This window comes from Oncorhynchus kisutch, linkage group LG15 (genome assembly GCF_002021735.2).
Source record: "Oncorhynchus kisutch isolate 150728-3 linkage group LG15, Okis_V2, whole genome shotgun sequence".
NCBI lineage: Eukaryota > Metazoa > Chordata > Actinopteri > Salmoniformes > Salmonidae > Oncorhynchus > Oncorhynchus kisutch.
The window spans coordinates 88,523,931-88,541,182 of NC_034188.2; the positions used below are offsets into that span (position 1 = coordinate 88,523,931).

Genomic DNA, 17,252 nt, shown 5'->3' on the forward strand with positions numbered 1-17,252 from the left:
TCTGCATGCATCCCAAACGGCACCCTATTCCCTATATAGTACACTACTTTTGACCAGGGCTGGCACCCTATTCCCTATATAGTACACTACTTTTGACCAGGGCTAGCACCCTATTCCCTATATAGTACACTACTTTTGACCAGGGCTGTCACCCTATTCCCTATATAGTACACTACTTTTGACCAGGGCTGGCACCCTATTCCCTATATAGTACACTACTTTTGACCAGGGCTAGCACCCTATTCCCTATATAGTACACTACTTTTGACCAGGGCTAGCACCCTATTCCCTACATAGTGCACTACTTTTGACCAGGGCTAGCACCCTATTCCCTACATAGTGCACTACTTTTGACCAAGACCCATAGGGAATAGGGTGCTGTTTGGGACACAGCCATAGTGTACAAACACTCTTCAAGTATCAGTCATTGGTCTGGTCTTTCAGCACACTGTGTCATGGACACCACATAACACTCTGTCTTTTTGTGTTAACTTTGAGATGGGTCTAACAAAATGGTTTTGCTAGACCCGAAAGATGCTTTCGATCTCTAATTCTTCTTAGATCGGTTGCCTTGTGCATTTAATTAGACGTGTGCTTCCTCAGGCGTGTTGGATGAATTCCAAATGAATCACACCACATGGCTAATTATTTACGTCTAAAGTCTATTCCTGGAAAACAGCACAGTACGCCAGCCAGCACCGGTGTCAGTACCGGTGTCAGCACCGGTGCCCCCTCTTTCACACAAGTCTATAGACTTTTTAGTCACCACAAGAACGATGCGCTTCAATGGGGCAAAGAAGGCTGTGTGTTGTGATTCTGGATGGCCAGATATCTTAGCAACAATGTGGAGAATCTTAGGTGACTCATTTCAGTGCGCCACCTCATGCGTGCGTTAACGCTCGCGGTAGCTGATGTGAACAAAACCTTTAAACAGGTCAACATTCACAAAGCCGCTGGGCCAGACGGATTACCAGGACGTGTACTCAAAGCATGCGTGGACCAACTGGCAAGTGTCTTCCCTGACATTTTCAACCTCTCCCTGACCGGGTCTGTAATAACTGCATGTTTCAAGCAGACCAACATAGTCCTTGTGCCCAAGGAAGCGAAGGTAACCTGCCTAAATGACTACAGACCCGTAGCACTGATGTCGGTAGCCATGAAGTGCTTTGAAAGGCTGGTCATGACTCACATCAGCATCCTCCCAGAAACCCTAGACCCACTCCAATTCACATACCGCCCCAACAGATCCACAGATGACGCAACCTAAATCGCACTCCACACTGCCATTTCCCACCTGGACAAAAGGAACACCTATGTGAGAATGCTATTCATTGACTACAGCTCAGCGTTCAACACCATAGCGCCCTCAAAGCTCATCACTAAACGAAGGACTCTGGGACTAAACACCTCCCTCTGCAACTGGATCCTGGACTTCCTGACGGGCCGCCCCCAGGTGGTAAGGGTAGGCAACAACACGTCTGCTACGCTGATCCTTAACACTGGGGTCCCTCAGGGGTGTGTACTTAGTCCCCTCCTGTATTCCCTGTTCACCCACGACTGCGTGGCAAAACACATCTACAACACCATCATTAACTTTGCTGATGACACAGCAGTGGTAGGCCTGATCACCGACAACGATGAAACAGCCTATAGGGAGGAGGTCAGAGAACTGGCAGTGTGGTGCCAGGACAACCACCTCTCCCTCAATGTGAGCAAGACAAAGGAGCTGATCGTGGACTACAGGAAAAGGCGGGACGAACAGGCCCCCATTAACATCGACAGGGCTGTAGTGGAGCAGGTTAAGAGTTTCTTGATGTCCACATCACCAACAAACTATCATGGTCCTTGGTGTCCACATCACCAACAAACTATCATGGTCCTTGGTGTCTACATCACCAACAAACTATCATGGTCCTTGGTGTCCACATCACCAACAAACCAACAAACTATCATGGTCCAAACATACCAAGACAGTCGTGAAGAGGGCACGACAACAGCTTTTCCCCCTCAGGAGACTGAAAAGATTTAACATAGAACCTCTCCCTCAATGTGAGCAAGGCAAAAGGAGCTGATCGTGGACTACAGGAAAAGGTCGGGACGAACAGGCCCCCATTAACACCGACGGGACTGTAGTGCAGCGGGTCGAGAGTCACCAACGAACTACCATGGTCCAAACATACCAAGACAGTCGTGAAGAGAGCACGACAACACCTATTCCCCCTCAGGAGACTGAAAAGATTTAACATGGGTTCCCAGATCCTCAACAAGTTCTACAGCTGCACCATCGAGAGCATCGTGACCGGTTGCATCACCGCCTGGTATGGCAACAGCTCAGCATCTGACCGTAAGGTGCTACAGAGGGTAGTAAGTACGACCCAGTGCATCACTGGGGACAAGCTTCCTGCCATCCAGGTCCTATATACTAGGCGGTGTCAGAGGAAAGCCCATAAAATTGTCATAGACTCCATTCATCCAAGTTAGAGACTGTTTTCTCTGTTAACGCATGGCAAGCGGTACCGGAGTGCCAAGTCTAGGGCCAAAAGGCTCCTCAACAGCTTCTACCCCCAAGCCATTAGACTGCTGAACAATTCATAAATCACCACTGGACTATTTACATTGACCCCCCCTCCCCCTTTTGTACACTGCTGCTACTCACTGTTTATTATCTATGCATAGTCACTTCACCCCCACCTACATGTACAAATTACCTCAACTAGCCTGTACCCCCGCACACTGACTCTGTACCGGTACCCCCTGTGTATAGCCTACACACGGACTCTGTACTGGTGCCTCCTGTATATAGCCTCCACACTGACTCTGTACCGGTACCCCCTGTATATAACCTCCACACTGACTCTGTACCGGTATCCCCTGTATATAGCCTCCACATTGACTCTGTACCGGTACCCCCTGTATATAACCTCCACACTGACTCTGTTACCTCTACCCCCTGTATATAGCCTCCACATTGACTCTGTACCGGTGCCCCCTGTATATAGCCTCCACATTGACTCTGTACCGTAACACCCTGTATATAACCTCCACATTGACTCTGTACCGTAATACCCTGTATATAGCCTCCACATTGACTCTGTACCGTAACACCCTCTATATAGCCTCCACATTGACTCTGTACCGTAACACCCTGTATATAACCTCCACATTGACTCTGTACCGTAATACCCTGTATATAGCCTCCACATGGACTCTGTACCGGTGCCCCCTGTATAAAGCCTCGTTATTGTTATTCTGTTACTTTTTATTTTAGTCTACTTGATAAATATTTTCTTCTTCTTGAACTGCACTGTTGGTTAAGGGTTTGTAAGTAAAGCATTTCATGGTAAAGTCTACACTTGTTGTATTCGGCGCATGTGGCAAATAAAGTTTGATCTGATTTGAAGTGGTAGGCCACACAAGCTCACAGAACGGGACCGCCGAGTGCTGAAGCGTGTAAAAATGGTCTGTCCTCGGTTGCAACATTCACGACCGAGTTCCAAACTGCCTCTGGAAGCAACGTCAGCACAAGAACTGTTTGTCGGGAGCTTCATGAAATGGGTTTACATGACCGAGCAGTCGCACACAAGCCTAAGATCACCATGAGCAATGCCAAGCGTCGGCTGGAGTGGTGTCAAGCTCGCCGCCATTGGACTCTATAGCAGTGGAAACACGTTCTCTGTTGTGATGAATCACGCTTTACCATCTGGCTGTCCGACGGACGAATCTGGGTTTGGCGGATGCCAGGAGAACGCTACCTGCCCCAACTTTAACGTTTGGTGGAGGAGGAATAATGGTTTGGGGCTGTTTTTTCATGGTTCATGCTAGGCCCCTTAGTTCCAATGAAGGGAAATCTCAATGCAACAGTCCCCGCAGCAATGTTCCAACATCTAGTGGAAAGCCTTCCCAGAAGAGTGGAGGCTGTTATTGCAGCAATGTTCCAACATCTAGTGGAAAGCCTTCCCAGAAGAGTGGAGGCTGTTATAGCAGCAATGTCCCAACATCTAGTGGAAAACCTTCCCAGAAGAGTGGAGGCTGTTATAGCAGCAATGTTCCAACATCTAGTGGAAAGCCTTCCCAGAAGAGTGGAGGCTGTTATAGCAGCAATGTCCCAACATCTAGTGGAAAACCTTCCCAGAAGAGCGGAGGCTGTTATAGCAGCAATGTTCCTACATCTAGTGGAAAGCCTTCCCAGAAGAGTGGAGGCTGTTATAGCAGCAATGTTCCAACATCTAGTGGAAAGCCTTCCCAGAAGAGTGGAGGCTGTTATAGCAGCAATGTTCCAGCATCTAGTGGAAAGCCTTCCCAGAAGAGTGGAGGCTGTTATAGCAGCAATGTTCCAACATCTAGTGGAAAGCCTTCCCAGAAGAGTGGAGGCTGTTATAGCAGCAATGTTCCAACATCTAGTGGAAAGCCTTCCCAGAAGAGTGGAGGCTGTTATAGCAGCAATGTTCCAACATCTAGTGGAAAGCCTTCCCAGAAGAGTGGAGGCTGTTATAGCAGCAATGTTCCTACATCTAGTGGGAAGCCTTCCCAGAAGAGTGGAGGCTGTTATAGCAGCAATGTCCCAACATCTAGTGGAAAGCCTTCCCAGAAGAGTGGAGGCCATTGTAGCAGCAAAGAGGGGGAACCAATTCCATGTTAATGCCCATGATTTTGAAGGAGATGTCCGAGCAGGTGTCCACATACTGGTCTATTTTAAATGGGAAATAGGTTGACTGTGCAGGGCATCCATGTTTGTACATAGAAATTAATGATATGTACCCATTGATTATTGAAGAATATAACTTTTATAAATGCCTCATGGGCTTAGTTCAACTGTCGTACCCCATCAGAACCCAAAATATAAGCTTGTTTTTATATTGATTTAGGAATAGTTGTCAACAATCGAAGTCAACCCCATCTGTTTTGCCCCATGGTTGCGCACACCTCGGTTTTGTTGCCAAACAACCCACCCATCTATTTCTGCACTAAATATTATAGGCCAACAATGCAGATTAACACTGCTGGTCTCCTAGGCAACATGGTCTCCTAGGCAACATGGTCTCCTAGGTAACATGCTGTATGTATTGTTTTGGTTTTGATTTTCTGAAAAGAGATCAATGCCATCAGGAAAACACAAGGGGGGAGAGATCAATATCATCAGGAAAACACAAGGGGGAGAGATCAATATCATCAGGAAAACACAAGGAGAGAGAGAGAGATCAATATCATGAAAACACAAGGGGGGGAGAGATCAATATCATGAAAACACAAGGGGGGGAAAGAGATCAATATCATCAGGAAAACACAAGGAGAGAGAGAGAGATCAATATCATGAAAACACAAGGGGGGGAGAGAGATCAATATCATGAAAACACAAGGGGGGGAGAGAGATCAATATCATGAAAACACAAGGGGGGGAGAGAGATCAATATCATCAGGAAAACACAAGGGGGGGAGAGAGATCAATATCATCAGGAAAACACAAGGGGGGGAGAGAGATCAATATCATCAGGAAAACACAAGGGGGGGGAGAGAGATCAATATCATCAGGAAAACACAAGGAGAGAGCGATCAATATCACCAGGAAAACACAAGGGGGGAGAGATCAATATCATCAGGAAAACACAAGGAGAGAGAGATCAATATCATGAAAACACAAGGGGGAGAGAGAGATCAATATCATCAGGAAAACACAAGCGGAGAGAGATCAATATCATCAGGAAAACACAAGGGGGAGAGAGAGATCAATATCATCAGGAAAACACAAGCAGAGAGAGAGATCAATATCATCAGGAAAACACAAGCAGAGAGAGAGATCAATATCATCAGGAAAACACAAGGAGAGAGAGAGATCAATATCATCAGGAAAACACAAGGAGAGAAGTCAATATCATCAGGAAAACACAAGGAGAGAGATCAATATCATCAGGAAAACACAAGGAGAGAGATCAATATCATCAGGAAAACACAAGGGGGAGAGATCAATATCATCAGGAAAACACAAGCAGAGAGAGATCAATATCATCAGGAAAACACAAGGAGAGAGAGAGAGAGACTTATGACAGGCCAAAAATAGACGAATGAGTGCAAATGATTTTTTAAAGCTCCCTTTCCATCTCTCCATCCTGCCTCTCCTGTCCTCGCTCCATCTCTCCATCCTGCCTCTCCTGTCCTCGCTCCATCTCTCCATCCTGCCTCTCCTGTCCTCGCTCCATCTCTCCATCCTGCCTCTCCTGTCCTCGCTCCATCTCTCCATCCTGCCTCTCCTGTCCTCGCTCCATCTCTCCATCCTGCCTCTCCTGTCCTCGCTCCATCTCTCCATCCAGCCTCTCCCCGCTGCTTAGTCACTAATTGCCAGACGGCCTCAGAGTTGGAGGAACTGAAGGAAACCTGTACGTACATACTTTACTCCCTCCTGCCTGCCTCGAAGAGACTGATCAGGAGAGAGAGACAGAGAAAGAGAGATAGAGAGAGAGAGCGCGGAAGGACGTGGCTGATGTTAACAGATTGTCCTCTTTATTCATCTGTTCTTCTGATCCCTCCCTCCATCGCCTGCAGGACTGAGGTACAAAGTAGTCTTACTCATTTTCTCTCTCCCCCTCTCTCTCCATCACTCTCTCTCTCTCTCCATCACTCTCTGTCTCTCTCTCTCTCTTCCCCTCTCACTCTCCTCTCCATCCCTCTCTCTCTCTCTCCATCACGCTCTCTCTCTCCATCACTCTCTGTCTCTCTCCTCTCTCCTTTCTCTCTCTCTCCATCTCTCATTTTCTCTAATTTTCTCTCTCCATCTCATTTTCTCTCTCTCTCTCTACCTCATTCTCTCTCCATCCCTCTCTCTCCTTTCCATCTCTCTCTCATCTCTCATTTTCTCTCGCTCCATCTCTCTCCCTCTCCATCCCCCTCTCTCTCTACCTCATTCTCTCTCCTCTTCATCCCTCTCTATCTTTCTCCTCTCCATCCCTCTCTCTCCTCTCCATCCCCCTCTCTCTCTCTCTCTCTCTCCTCTCCATCCCTCTCTCCTCTCCATCCCTCTCTCTCCTCTCCATCTCTACCTCATTCTCTCTCCTCTCCATCCCTCTCTCTCCCTCTCTCTCCTCTCCATCCCTCTCTCTCCCTCTCCTCTCTCCTCTCCATCCCTCTCTCTCCCTCTCTCTCCTCTCCATCCCTCTCTCTCCCTCTCTCTCCTCTCCATCCCTCTCTCTCCCTCTCTCTCCTCTCCCTCTCTCTCTCTCCCTCTCTCTCCTCTCCATCCCTCTCTCTCCCTCTCTCTCCTCTCCATCCCTCTCTCTCTCTCTCTCTCCTCTCCATCCCTCTCTCTCCTCTCCATCCCTCTCTCTCCCTCTCTCTCCTCTCCATCCCCCTCTCTCCTCTCCATCCCTCTCTCTCCCTCCCTCTCTCTCCCTCTCTCTCCTCTCCATCCCTCTCTCTCCCCTCTCCATCCCTCTCTCTCCCTCTCTCTCCTCTCCATCCCTCTCTCTCCTCTCCATCCCTCTCTCTCCTCTCCATCCCCCTCTCTCTCCTCTCCATCCCCCTCTCTCTCCCTCTCTCTCCTCTCCATCCCCTCTCTCTCCTCTCCATCTCCCTCTCTCTCCTCTCCATCCCCCTCTCTCTCCCTCTCTCTCCTCTCCATCCCTCTCTCTCCCTCTCTCTCCTCTCCATCCCTCTCTCTCCCTCTCTCTCCTCTCCATCCCTCTCTCTCCCTCTCTCTCCTCTACATCCCTCTCTCTCCCTCTCTCTCCTCTACATCCCTCTCTCTCCCTCTCTCTCCTCTACATCCCTCTCTCTCCCTCTCTCTCCTCTCCATCCCTCTCTCTCCTCTCCATCCCTCTCTCTCCTCTCCATCCCTCTCTCTCCTCTCCATCCCTCTCTCTCCCTCTCTCTCCTCTCCATCCCTCTCTCTCCCTCCCTCTCTCTCCCTCTCTCTCCCTCCCTCTCTCTCCCTCTCTCTCCTCTCCATCCCTCTCTCTCCCTCTCTCTCCTCTCCATCCCTCTCTCTCCCTCTCTCTCCTCTCCATCCCTCTCTCTCCTCTCCATCCCTCTCTCTCCTCTCCATCCCTCTCTCTCCTCTCCATCCCCCTCTCTCTCCTCCTCTCCATCTCCCTCTCTCTCCTCTCCATCCCCCTCTCTCTCCCTCTCTCTCCTCTCCATCCCTCTCCCTCTCTCTCCTCTCCATCCCTCTCCCTCTCTCTCCTCTCCATCCCCCTCTCTCTCCTCCTCTCCATCTCCCTCTCTCTCCTCTCCATCCCCCTCTCTCTCCCTCTCTCTCCTCTCCATCCCTCTCCCTCTCCCTCTCTCTCCTCTCCATCCCCCTCTCTCTCCTCTCCATCCATCCCCCTCTCTCTCCTCTCCATCCCTCCCCCTCTCTCTCCTCTCCATCCCCTCTCTCTCTCTCTCTCTCTCTCCCTCTGTAGAGTACGGAGCAGGTTGCAGCATTCTGCCGCAGTCTTCATGACATGAATCCGTCTGAGTGTGCCACAAGTTCCTCCTCCCCCAGCCTGGAGTCGCCCGTCCCTCCGCCCGCCACCGGCACCGCCACCGGCACCCGTCAGCTCTCCGACGCCGACAAGCTACGCAAAGTCATCTGTGAGCTGGTGGAGACCGAACGCACCTATGTTAAAGTCAGTACTGCATCTATTGTGTTGGTTGTGGTGGGGGGGTATGGATGAGGGGTGTGGGTGGGGGGGGTTGTGTGTGTGTGTGTGTGGGGGGGGTTCTCCAAGTGAAGAATTCAGATGCATCTGACACTTGCCCTTTGCAGGCTGACAGACAGACAGACATACTGCCAACCCCATTCTGTACAGGACAAATGGCAGACAGACATACTGCCAACCCCATTCTGTACAGGACAAATGGCAGACAGACATACTGCCAACCCCATTCTGTACAGGACAAATGGCAGACAGACATACTGCCAACCCCATTCTGTACAGGACAAATGGCAGACAGACATACTGCCAACCCCATTCTGTACAGGACAAATGGCAGACAGACATACTGCCAACCCCATTCTGTACAGGACAAATGGCAGACAGACATACTGCCAACCCCATTCTGTACAGGACAAATGTGACTGGGCAGAGTTATATCTGGGTTACAGATCGCAGCAATACGTAGTATATTGTATATCTGGGTTACAGATCGCAGCAATACGTAGTATATTGTATAACTGGGTTACAGATCGCAGCAATACGTAGTATATTGTATAACTGGGTTACAGATCGCAGCAATACGTAGTATATTGTATAACTGGGTTACAGATCGCAGCAATACGTAGTATATTGTATAACTGGGTTACAGATCGCAGCAATACGTAGTATATTGTATAACTGGGTTACAGATCGCAGCAATACGTAGTATATTGTATAACTGGGTTACAGATCGCAGCAATACGTAGTATATTGTATAACTGGGTTACAGAATATAGCAAAGCAATACATATTACAGTATTATAACTGGGTTACAAAAAGCTCTGAGATATCAAAGATAACCCACAATATAACCTCAATACATATGTAATCTGATCTAACTAGAAACAGAGATATTAATATGTAATCTGATCTAACTAGAAACAGAGATATTAATATGTAATCTGATCTAACTAGAAACAGAGATATTAATATGTAATCTGATCTAACTAGAAACAGAGATATTAATATGTAATCTGATCTAACTAGAAACAGAGATATTAATATGTAATCTGATCTAACTAGAAACAGAGATATTAATATGTAATCTGATCTAACTAGAAACAGAGATATTAATATGTAATCTGATCTAACTAGAAACAGAGATATTAATATGTAATCTGATCTAACTAGAAACAGAGATATTAATATGTAATCTGATCTAACTAGAAACAGAGATATTATTATGTAATCTGATCTAATTAGAAACAGAGATATTAATATGTAATCTGATCTAATTAGAAACAGAGATATTAATATGTAATCTGATCTAATTAGAAACAGAGATATTAATATGTAATCTGATCTAATTAGAAACAGAGATATTAATATGTAATCTGATCTAATTAGAAACAGAGATATTAATATGTAATCTGATCTAACTAGAAACAGAGATATTAATATGTAATCTGATCTAACTAGAAACAGAGATATTATTATGTAATCTGATCTAATTAGAAACAGAGATATTAATATGTAATCTGATCTAATTAGAAACAGAGATATTAATATGTAATCTGATCTAACAAGAAACAGAGATATTAATATGTAATCTGATCTAACTAGAAACAGAGATATTAATATGTAATCTGATCTAACTAGAAACAGAGATATTATTATGTAATCTGATCTAACTAGAAACAGAGATATTATTATGTAATCTGATCTAACTAGAAACAGAGATATTAATATGTAATCTGATCTAATTAGAAACAGAGATATTAATATGTAATCTGATCTAATTAGAAACAGAGATATTAATATGTAATCTGATCTAATTAGAAACAGAGATATTAATATGTAATCTGATCTAACTAGAAACAGAGATATTAATATGTAATCTGATCTAACTAGAAACAGAGATATTATTATGTAATCTGATCTAATTAGAAACAGAGATATTATTATGTAATCTGATCTAATTAGAAACAGAGATATTAATATGTAATCTGATCTAACTAGAAACAGAGATATTAATATGTAATCTGATCTAACAAGAAACAGAGATATTAATATGTAATCTGATCTAACTAGAAACAGAGATATTAATATGTAATCTGATCTAACTAGAAACAGAGATATTACTTGACAGAGATGTCATAATACTTTAACAAACCCAGTCAGAGAATAAAGGATCTTTACATGTGATTAGGAACAGTATTATTTTAATTCAACACTGTTGGTGTATAGTACAGTTGAATACCTTGGTTGTGATCAGAGATGTTAAATCTTCCATTTAAACCCAAGTGTATTCTATTCTCCCTGTCAGTGTATGTATATATCCATTTATTTTTTAATTTTATTTAACCTTTATTGCACTGTCCTCGTGAGTGTGTGTCTGTTTGTGTTCAGCACTCTAATCAAGGCTTGATTCACTCTTGTCTACACAGGATCTTCATTGTCTCATCGGGAGGTATTTAACCCCACTACAGAAGGAGACCTGCCTCACTCAGGATGAGGTATGACTGACACACACACACACACACACACACACACATATATAATCCATACACACACAGGGAATCTATTATGTAGCTTAAATGTATCTGGTACTAAAATGTTTCTCAGAACGGCTGTTGCGTAACCGTCTACTGAGTGTGCTGTGTGTAGGAGAGGGAGGACGAGGGAGAGGGAGGACGAAGGAGAGGGAGGACGAGGGAGCGGGAGGACGAGGGAGAGAGGGAGGACGAGAGAGAGGGAGGACGAGAGAGAGAGAGGACGAGGGAGAGCGGGAGGACGAGGGAGAGAGGGAGGACGAGAGAGAGGGAGGACGAGAGAGAGAGAGGACGAGGGAGAGAGGGGGGACGAGGGAGAGAGGGGGGACGAGGGAGAGAGGGGGGACGCGGGAGGACGAGGGAGAGCGGGAGGACGAGGGAGGGAGAGAGGGAGGACGAGGGAGAGAGAGAGGGAGGACGAGGGAGAGAGAGAGGGAGGACGAGGGAGAGGGAGGACGAGAGAGGACGAGGGAGAGAGAGAGGACGAGGGAGAGAGGGAGGACGAGGGAGAGAGGGAGGACGAGGGAGAGAGGGAGGACGAGGGAGAGAGGGAGGACGAGGGAGAGAGGGAGGACGAGGGAGAGAGGGAGGACGAGGGAGAGAGGGAGGACGAGGGAGAGAGGGAGGACGAGGGAGAGAGGGAGGACGAGGGAGAGAGGGAGGACGAGGGAGAGAGGGAGGACGAGAGAGAGAGGGAGGACGAGAGAGAGAGGGAGGACGAGAGAGAGAGGGAGGACGAGAGAGAGAGGGAGGACGAGGGAGGGAGAGGAGGATGTTTAAAGAGAGAATAGAAAGTGACACTGTGATGTTGATGGGACACAGATGGTTCTTTTGCTTTAATAGGATCTCCTCACTTCAACACCCTCACCTAGTGCACAGCAATAGTGCCCTATATAGGTAGTAGAATGCCATTTTGGGATGCATACCTCTCAATGTAATTGGACTCTTGAGTTGTATGTAATTCATTGATGTATAAAAATATAATATATTTCTTTTGCTTTTGTGCGTCTCCAGCTGGACATTCTGATTGGGAACCTGCCTGAGATGGTGGAGTTCCAGGTGGAATTCCTGAAGACTCTAGAAGACGGGACCAGATTGGTCCCAGACCTGGAGAAGCTGGAGAGAGTGGACCAGTTCAAGGTACAAAAAAGAAAAATGAACAGCCTGCCTCGAACGACACAATAACAGCCTGCCTCGAACGACACAATAACATCCTGCCTCGAATGACAAAATACCAGCCTGCCTCGATCGTCAAAATACCAGCCTGCCTCGATCGTCAAAATACCAGCCTGCCTTGAACGATAAAATACCAGCCTGCCTTGAACGGCAAAATAACAGCCTGCCTCGAACGACACAATAACAGCCTGCCTCGAACGACACAATACCAGCCTGCCTCGAACGACAAAATAACAGCCTGCCTCTAACGACACAATAACAGCCTGCCTCGAACGACACAATACCAGCCTGCCTCGAACGACAAAATAACAGCCTGCCTCTAACGACACAATAACAGCCTGCCTCGAACGACACAATAACAGCCTGCCTCGAACGACACAATAACATCCTGCCTCGAACGACACAATAACAGCCTGCCTCGAACGACCCAATACCAGCCTGCCTCGAACGACCCAATACCAGCCTGCCTCGAACGACCCAATACCAGCCTGCCTCGAACGACCCAATACCAGCCTGCCTCGAACGACACAATAACAGCCTGCCTCGAACGACACAATAACAGCCTGCCTCGAACGACACAATTACATCCTGCCTCGAACGACAAAATAACAGCCTGCCTCGAACGGCACAATAACAGCCTGCCTCGAACGACACAATAACAGCCTGCCTCGAACGACACAATAACAGCCTGCCTCGAACGACACAATACCAGCCTGCCTCGAACGACACAATAACAGCCTGCCTTAAGTGAAAGAGGGCTCTTCCTGGAACAACAAAATAACATGCTTCCTTAAATTAAATAAGGCTCTGCTTGGATCCAAAAAACAGCCTGGCTGGAACGAGTGTCAAACCTACATCTGGCATTTTAACTGTCCGGCCGCTACCAAAACACATTGTGTAACCACGACTCTCTCCTCTCCTCCGCTACCAAAACACATTGTGTAACCACGACTCTCTCCTCTCCTCCGCTACCAAAACACATTGTGTAACCACGACTCTCTCCTCTCCTCCGTTACCAAAACACATTGTGTAACCACGACTCTCTCCTCTCCATTTTAACTGTCCTCCGCTACCAAAACACGTTGTGTAACCACGACTCTCTCCTCTCCTCCGCTACCAAAACACATTGTGTAACCACGACTCTCTCCTCTCCTCCGCTACCAAAACACATTGTGTAACCACGACTCTCTCCTCTCCTCCGCTACCAAAACACATTGTGTAACCACGACTCTCTCCTCTCCTCCGCTACCAAAACACATTGTGTAACCACGACTCTCTCCTCTCCTCCGTTACCAAAACACATTGTGTAACCACGACTCTCTCCTCTCCATTTTAACTGTCCTCCGCTACCAAAACACGTTGTGTAACCACGACTCTCTCCTCTCCTCCGCTACCAAAACACATTGTGTAACCACGACTCTCTCCTCTCCTCCGCTACCAAAACACATTGTGTAACCACGACTCTCTCCTCTCCTCCGCTACCAAAACACATTGTGTAACCACGACTCTCTCCTCTCCTCCGCTACCAAAACACATTGTGTAACCACGACTCTCTCCTCTCCTCCGCTACCAAAACACATTGTGTAACCACGACTCTCTCCTCTCCTCCGCTACCAAAACACATTGTGTAACCACGACTCTCTCCTCTCCTCCGCTACCAAAACACATTGTGTAACCACGACTCTCTCCTCTCCTCCGCTACCAAAACACATTGTGTAACCACGACTCTCTCCTCTCCTCCGCTACCAAAACACATTGTGTAACCACGACTCTCTCCTCTCCTCCGCTACCAAAACACATTGTGTAACCACGACTCTCTCCTCTCCTCCGCTACCAAAACACATTGTGTAACCACGACTCTCTCCTCTCCTCCGCTACCAAAACACATTGTGTAACCACGACTCTCTCCTCTCCTCCGCTACCAAAACACATTGTGTAACCACGACTCTCTCCTCTCCTCCGCTACCAAAACACATTGTGTAACCACGACTCTCTCCTCTCCTCCGCTACCAAAACACATTGTGTAACCACGACTCTCTCCTCTCCTCCGCTACCAAAACACATTGTGTAACCACGACTCTCTCCTCTCCTCCGCTACCAAAACACATTGTGTAACCACGACTCTCTCCTCTCCTCCGCTACCAAAACACATTGTGTAACCACGACTCTCTCCTCTCCTCCGCTACCAAAACACATTGTGTAACCACGACTCTCTCCTCTCCTCCGCTACCAAAACACATTGTGTAACCACGACTCTCTCCTCTCCTCCGCTACCAAAACACATTGTGTAACCACGACTCTCTCCTCTCCTCCGCTACCAAAACACATTGTGTAACCACGACTCTCTCCTCTCCTCCGCTACCAAAACACATTGTGTAACCACGACTCTCTCCTCTCCTTGTCAGAAAATCCTCTTCTCTCTAGGAGGTTCCTTCCTGTACTATGCAGATCGGTTTAAGATCTACAGTGCGTTCTGCGCCAGCCACACCAAAGTCCCCAAGGTGCTCGTGAAAGGTGAGTTAAACACAGTTGGTGTGTGTGTGTGTGCGTGGTTGTGTGTGCGTGGTTGTGTGTGCGTGGTTGTGTGTGCGTGGTTGTGTGTGTGTGTGTGTGTGCGTGGTTGTGCGTGGTGGTTGTGTGTGTGTGGTTGTGTGTGTGTGGTTGTGTGCGTGGTTGTGTGTGTGTGTGTGTGCGTGCATGGTTGTGAGTGTGTGTGCGTGCGTGGTTGTGTGTGTGTATGCGTGGTTGTGTGTATGCATGGTTGTGTGTGTGTGTGTGTGTGTGTGTATGCGTGGTTGTGTGTGTGTGGTTGTGTGTGTGTGTGTGTGGTTGTGTGTGTGTGTGCGTGGTTGTGTGTGTGTGTGCGTGGTTGTGTGTGCGTGGTTGTGTGTGAGTGGTTGTGTGTGTGTGTGTGTGTGAGTGAGTGGTTGTGTGTGTGTGTGTGTGTGTGTGTGTGCGTGGTTGTGTGTCCAAGGTGCTCATAAAGGGTTAATAAATCTGAAGCGTTCCTCCCTGACTCCACCCCACTGAACCGACTTCCTCCACCTTGCACTGGTGATAAGTAGTGCACTATATAGGGAACAGGGCTCTGGTCATAAGTAGTGCACTATATAGGGAATAGGGCTCTGGTCATAAGTAGTGCACTATATAGGGAATAGGGCTCTGGTCTATAGTAGTACCACTATATAGAGAATAGGGCTCTGGTCTATAGTAGTACCATTATATCGGGAATAGGGCTCTGGTCTATAGTAGTACCACTATATAGGGAATAGGGCTCTGGTCTATAGTAGTACCACTATATAGGGAATAAGGCTCTAGTCTAAAGTAGTGCACTATATAGGGAATAGGGCTCTGGTCTAAAGTAGTGCACTATATAGGGAATAGGGCTCTGGTCTAGTAGTGCACTATATAGGGAATAGGGCTCTGGTCATAAGTAGTGCACTATATAGGGAAATAGGGCTCTGGTCTATAGTAGTGCACTATATAGGGAATAGGGCTCAGGTCTATAGTAGTACCACTATAGGGAATAGGGCTCTGGTCTATAGTAGTACCACTATATAGGGAATAGGGCTCTGGTCTAAAGTAGTGTACTATATAGAGAATAGGGCACTGGTCTAAAGTAGTACCACTATATGGGGAATAGGGCTCTGGTCTATAGTAATACCACTATATAGGGAATAGGGCTCTGGTCTATAGTAGTACCACTATATAGGGAATAGGGCTCTAGTCTAAAGTAGTGTACTATATATGGAATAGGGATCTGGTCTATAGTAGTGCACTATATAGGGAATAGGGCTCTGTTCTATAGTAGTACCACTATATAGGGAATAGGGCTCTGGTCTATAGTACCACTATATAGGGAATAGGGCTCTAGTCTAAAGTACTGTACTATATAGGGAATAGGGCTCTGGTCTATAGTAGTGCACTATATAGGGAATAGGGCTCTGGTCTATAGTAGTGCACTATATAGGGAATAGGGCTCTGGTCTATAGTACTACCACTATATAGGGAATAGGGCTCTGGTCTGTAGTAGTACACTATATAGACCAGAGCCCTATTCCCTATATAGTGCACTACTATAGACCAGAGCCCTATTCCCTATATAGTGCACTATATAGGGTATAGGGTGCCATTTGGGACGGAGACTCTAAGGACAGTGTTTCTCAAACTGTGGGCTTAGGACCCCCTGGGGGCCTTAGTGAGCTTTAAGGGGTCCCCGAATGACCTCTTCATAGCTATAGCAGGTCTGTTAGGACAGTGTCGAAAGACCGCTTCGAGACTGGAGGGTGGGGCGACCTCTTCGAGACTGGAGGGTGGGGGGGGCCGAAACAAGACCAAGACCGTAGCGGGGGGGGGGGGGGGGGGGAATCAAAACCGAGTCCGGAGGTGGGGACCGAATGAAGACCGAGACCTTGATTCGTTCTCCCCCCCACCCCCGCTCTGGTCTTGGTCTTGATCCCCCCCACCCCCCCTCTGGTCTTGATTCGTTCTCCCCTCCCTGGTCTTGTTCTTGATTCGTTCTCCCCTCCCTGGTCTTGTTCTTGATTCGTTCTCCCCTCCCTGGTCTTGTTCTTGATTCGTTCTCCCCTCCCTGGTCTTGTTCTTGATTCGTTCTCCCCCCCCCCCCCCCACCGCCCCTCTGGTCTTGATTCGCCCCCCCTCCCTGGTCTTGACCACTGCTGAATATTCAACTCCCCACTGTCATATTTTCTGACAGTACACTTTAACAGATCACATCCGTGTCGAACTCATTCCGCAGAGGGCCGAATATCTGCAGGTTTTTGCTCCTTCCTTGTACTTGATTGATGAATTAAGGAAATAACTCCCCTCACCTGGTTGTCTAGGTATTAATATATTAGTGAGTAACTCCCCTCACCTGGTTGTCTAGGTCTTAATATATTAGTGAGTAACTCCCCTC

At 47.4% G+C, this 17,252-nt stretch overlaps 1 protein-coding gene across 5 annotated transcripts in view; it reads left to right on the top strand.

Annotated features, from left to right (window-relative positions):
- The window catches only part of LOC109885904 (T-lymphoma invasion and metastasis-inducing protein 1), a 202,976-nt gene that overhangs the window by 172,672 nt on the left and 13,052 nt on the right, over positions 1-17,252 (top strand). For all 5 annotated transcript variants that reach the window (XM_031791258.1, XM_031791260.1, XM_031791261.1 and 2 more), the window contains 4 exons: positions 8,391-8,597; positions 11,054-11,122; positions 12,173-12,298; positions 14,740-14,848. In XM_031791258.1, the coding sequence (XP_031647118.1) occupies positions 8,391-8,597; positions 11,054-11,122; positions 12,173-12,298; positions 14,740-14,848 (511 nt within the window). The remainder of the gene's footprint in view (positions 1-8,390; positions 8,598-11,053; positions 11,123-12,172; positions 12,299-14,739; positions 14,849-17,252) is intronic.